The sequence below is a fragment of the Plectropomus leopardus genome, chromosome 8 (assembly GCF_008729295.1).
Source record: "Plectropomus leopardus isolate mb chromosome 8, YSFRI_Pleo_2.0, whole genome shotgun sequence".
In the NCBI taxonomy this organism is placed as follows: domain Eukaryota; kingdom Metazoa; phylum Chordata; class Actinopteri; order Perciformes; family Serranidae; genus Plectropomus; species Plectropomus leopardus.
This window is the reverse complement of record NC_056470.1, coordinates 28081174-28086567: the sequence shown is the minus strand read 5'-3', so window position 1 is coordinate 28086567 and position 5394 is coordinate 28081174. Positions and strand designations below refer to the sequence as shown.

Below are 5394 nucleotides of genomic sequence, written 5' to 3'. Positions count from 1 at the left end.
TACTCATCCTTTAAATGACCAAAACAGAACTGCCTCTTATAGTAACACAATTAACAACACGAATATACAAAACCCCCCAGTTGTTTCAGGCACGGCTGTTTGCAGGCAGCACAAAGCATTAAGTTAGTGGAATAGAACAGTTTTCTTTATTTCTTTCTAATCTCCTAGAAACAAGTTTTTATCTTGACAGAACACGATTAAGAATTTCACCTTACGTGACTTCAGCAGTAGTAGATGTTTGTTCTTTTTTTCCTTTTTCTCTTTTCTCTCTCTCTTTTTATAGCAGCCAAGCCTACACATCTCATATCTTCATCACAACAACCACTGTGAATATGCTCAAGTAATCTTTATAAAATGATCAAAATGAAATATGAACATGTTACAGTTTGTCATTTGTAGGGGTTGTTCAAGCATTTTAAACAAATTTAAAATGACTTGATAAATGTGAAACGATTGATTGAGTGTGTGACTATAAATATATATATTGATTATATATAAAAATATATATACAAGACAAAGTGAAACGTGTATGGGGGTGGGGGGGTTGTAGGTATTTTAAATTCATTCGTCATTCATACTCAAGAGCTTTAGGACACGCCCCCTGTAGAAAAAAACCCAGTATGAAAGCAGGCTCAGCTGGCTGCAGGGTGAGTTATGTGCTTGAGAGCACTGCGGTCACAGCAGCACAGATAGATTTCGTCAAATGATATTACTCTACCTCATATCATAACTTAACTAACTGGCTGTAGCTTCAAAACAGTGCTCACATATTTTAGACTAAAGCTACAGAATTAGAGATCCAATAAGTGCCTTTTAAAAAGTCACAATAGTCACAAATTAGGTATCTGGGATATTTCTTCAATTGGATTACCTCACGTTTTTCCTAAAGTGGCTGTGGCATCCTTACCCAAAAGACTGGAGAGCTGGAAACAGTATGGCTGTGATACTCTGGGTGATGGGTCTCTCTCTGCTCCTGCAAGGATGTTTGAGCAGTGTCGGGGAGACTAACAGAGGCTGCAAGTCATGGAGACCAAAAGGAGACAATGTTTGCTGTGATGCCTGTCATCCTGGTAAGACATAAAAGTGATAATGAGCATCACAACTCAATGATATTGAATAGATGAAATGTACTGGTAGTTCAGGAGAGCTTTTCTTTCTTTCTTGTCTTTTCTTTTTTTATTTCTATAAAGGCTCCACATGTCATTATACTGTATGTATAATTCATATCCAGAATTTGCTACTGTTATAGAGGGTTTTAATATAAGTAATAAAACAAGTATCAAAATAAAAGCAAAGCTTGTCTTAATTTAACTCCTTCATATAAATATATTAACGTCACTGTTATTTCCCAAAACTCAAAAATCAGGAATTCTATGTAGTATCTAATAAAAGCAGAAAAACTTATTGGTGCTTTTGTCTGTGGATGTGAAAATACTTATATTCCAGCCTCTGAGAGTTCCTCTCTGGCGGTTGTTTGTAACCAAATATAGTTTCAGTGGTTTTTCAGCTAATACCACAACAAAGAGAAAAAGAAGTGGATGATGTGACAGATAAATCAATTAATTTGGAGCTGTGGTTATACACTTAACATGTCATTAGAGTTTAGAGTATTGTTATATAACTGTAGGCTGAAGTGAGTTTGCATGTGCTGCATTACAGCTTTTAAAGCTTTAGGTGGGAAAGTCATATTAGGCTCTAATTACTGAAACGATGTCAGTTAATCTAACTAAACTTAAGTATGACTTTCGGTGACAATCTTAGTCAAATTCTATGCTAATTTCAAAATGTGCATACTGTGTGTGCATACTATACTTAACTTCTATGTGTGTGTTGCCACAACTTAACATTTTGTTATGTAACCCTGTGTTGAACATGACAAACCTTTTTTTTTTTTTTCATTTGTAGGAAACCGCCTGGTCAAACAATGTGGCCCGAGTCCGAAGGATCTTTGTACGCCTTGTGAACCTGGGACATTCACAGTGAACCCTAAAAACTACAGGTGCACCAGGTGTACACAGTGTGTTGGTATGTTCCTCCTGGTTATAAAACTGTTAAGGGCATTTCTTTGGTAGCCTACTCCAAACTGAAAAAAATGAGGAATTAAAATACTCCGTTCATATCTTCATGTGTGTAGGGGCTCAAGTGTTTTTGAAAGCGTGCACGGCCACATCTGACACCAAGTGCGGTTGTAAAGACGGACTCACCTGTGGTGATGGCAGCTGCTCCTTCTGTGTTAAAAAGTGTGACAAAGGTCACGAACCTACAGAGGATGGTAAGAAAAGTAGAAAAATAAGCTCATGATTTTGGCACATACACATTTGAATTACAGGGATGCTAAGTCAATGATTTTCTGCACAGGTTCTTGCAGACCATGTCCAGAGGGAACCTTCAATGACCAAAGTCACCAGACCTGTCGACCCTGGAGTACAAAGTAAGACATTACCCTGCTCTAAAAACAGCACCTGCCATTGTAGCTATGCTTTGTTAATGTACTGACTAACAATTTTTTTAAAACTTTATTTTTTCATGAAGGTGTCCCAATCAAGATCAACAAATTGTGGCCAAGGGTGATGCTTTCACTGACATTAAGTGTAATGCTTCAGTTAGCAGCATAATTGGTAGGATGTGATTCTATTCCTTTAATACATTTTGCTTTAACAATTAATTTTATTTACAACCTGCAATAATTTCTTGTTTTTTTGTGTCAGCTCCCACAAAAGAGGAATGGCCATGGGTCTCTGTGTTCACCATCGTCGGTCTGATAACCTTTTTCATTACCATCACCATCGCCATGATTGTGGGCAAGAAAATCAAGAAAACAAAGTCAAACGAAAAAACGCCAGTCACCAAGACACCAATTATCAGAACCCCCACAGGTAATTTCTACTGCACATCATCACATATTATCAAGAAATGATCGTGAATATGCATGCATGAAAGTTATTATACAGCATTTTTTATGAAGCAAATCAAAAATAAAGTGAAAAAAAAATCAAATTTGTCAATTTTCTCTTCTTTAGATGACCCAAGGACATTAATCGCAATTGAGTGCAGCTTTCATGAAGCCCAGCAAGAGCAGGGCAGTAGCTCAGAGTCGCTGGACTCCAAGGACTCTTCAGAGCAGCTCATTGCATGAATGAAACCGGGCTACACTGTCACAATGAAGTTTTCTTTGTTGAATCATGTGAAAGGAAACAGGATATCCTGAAGAAGAAGCTCTCTGTTTTTGCAATACTGAGCCAGACGTTTGGAGGGTGTATTTGTTAGGCCATTTTATTTGGGTCTAAGTGGGAAAAAAACCAGCACTGTTTACTTAACTTTTATCCACCCTCTTTTCCTTTTATCAGGTTAACAATAGCTACTATGAATAGCTTGATGGGTCAGGTTATAGGTAACATTTCTGCTTCACCATTACAGCAGGATATAATTATGGTGATGATAGGTGTACACGGGCGAGGAAGGGGAATTCTGAGAGGGGGAAAAAACAAAGAGGACTTACAGTTGTCTATTAATCATGTAAATGACGGCAGACAGTGAGGCTGTGTTTTTTCCCTTACAGTCAAGAGTAAAAGATACAGTAGTCTTCAGATAGCTTAGGAAGTTTTGAATTTCTGGATAATAGTTACACAACATACCTCACCATTAAAGCTACCCAATACAACTTTTTTAAAAAAAGTAACATGATACTGTAGCATTTGAATGAGTGAACTAGTTTCACTACTCTGATATTTGAATACCAGGGCTGCCGAGTGGTGCCGAGTGCGACCAGTACAGGTGGGCGTTCAGCTGGGTGTGCGAAAGTCTGACAGCAGAAAGTGTACAGCCCACATACGCCTCCCAAAATAGACTGTTTTCTCTATGCGTCGGTGACCAGCCTCGTACTCTTTACTGCTGAATTTGTAAACTTCAGCGAGCCAAACTAGAGCACTGCTCTGCAAGTCCTAATTTTTGTGGCAATAACATGATCAGGGAATAGTGTGTTACATTTTGTCTCTTTTGGATTATTATTTAAGCCTTTAAAATCTGGACATCAGTTTTTCTGTGCTGCGTTCAGACACTTAACAGAAAATGGCCCACAAATTGCACACATACACACACACACACACACACAAACAAACGGTGACAAGAGAATGACTTGAATAAAAAAAGGTGGGAAAAAAATTATAATTCGTAGAATTACATATTACAATTATATTACAGAAGAATCAAACATTGTTCAATTTTTCCACTTTAAAGATCATTATTTTGTCTCTTTTTGGTCTTTTTAAATTTGCTTATTTTTTAAAGTTATTTTCTTGTAACTTCTTATTTCTAGCTAATTTTTGGGCCATTTCTTGTTAAGTTGCTCATGTTTCGAAGGGTTAATATGTCTTTAGAACACAGATGAATAGTTCTGTGTGCTTTTGTAAACAAATCTATCGTGTGAAAAAAAGCATAGTCTCTTCCACGCTACTTAACATTACCAGGAAATATATGGACTTTCCTACAGTTGCTTCATTTTGTCAAAAAGTCCAGAGAAGGGAGTTTCCATTTTTGTAAAAAGGTAATCCTACAATATGTTAAAGCACCAGGGAATCTACAGTGTGTATAGCTAATTTATGATTTTAGCAGGTGAAAGGTTTTAACCGCACTTAAACAAGCTCAGACATGCCTCTTGACTAAGAGTTTGGCAGCACAGTGAGAATCACGTGTAATATTTGTTCTGATTAAATGCCAGATAATACAATTAGTCATGTTCTGCACATAGATCTTTGAAATACCTTCTGTATGTGTCATGCGGGAAATCTTCATACAAATATGACAAACACTTACATGAAGCACACGAGATGTCAAAATGAGACTTGAGGGTCATGTGGAAACTCCCCCCAAGTCAGTCCTGTAACACATATTGCTTTTGCTTATCTTCTTGTACAATGGAGTGGGCAGCTAAAGATCAGACCAAGTGGAACTTTTTTTTATACCAAATGTATGTCTTTTCTGAACAGGGGTGTATCTTTGAAATGGAACATTTGAGAAATGTGATGTGTGGGCTTGGGGTTAAAATGTTAGCCCACACCTCACGTAATGTATCAGTGAGTATGTATGAGTCATAAGTCGAGCGCAAGGATGTCTGGTGGAAGACCACAAAGTTCAAGAGCGTTGCCCTGACAAGAGTTACCACATCACAGTTGATGTCATACAGTAACATTTTCATTGGAACTGTAGCACTTTACATGTCAACTGTTATCTTATTATTTTATGCATTTTTTTGGACTGTTTTGTTTTTTGTTTTTTTTTAAATATGAATGCCTGGTATCTTACTAAGTACTCTAAAATGTGTTTAAAATGTTATGCTTTACACTGCAGTATGTATTCTGTTTTGTACTTTTTTAACTTTTAAGACACGTAATAAAA

General features: G+C 37.0%; 1 protein-coding gene across 1 annotated transcript; it reads left to right on the top strand.

Moving 5' to 3' along the window:
• Positions 1 to 539: 539 nt before the first annotated feature.
• On the top strand, positions 540 to 3209 carry LOC121946598 (tumor necrosis factor receptor superfamily member 9-like). Its single transcript, XM_042491243.1, has 7 exons — positions 540 to 1070; positions 1906 to 2025; positions 2135 to 2272; positions 2359 to 2431; positions 2533 to 2618; positions 2709 to 2876; positions 3021 to 3209. The coding sequence occupies exons 1-7, from the start codon at positions 935 to 937 to the stop codon at positions 3134 to 3136; spliced, it is 837 nt and encodes a 278-aa protein (XP_042347177.1). The 5' UTR covers positions 540 to 934; the 3' UTR covers positions 3137 to 3209.
• Positions 3210 to 5394: the final 2185 nt, after the last annotated feature.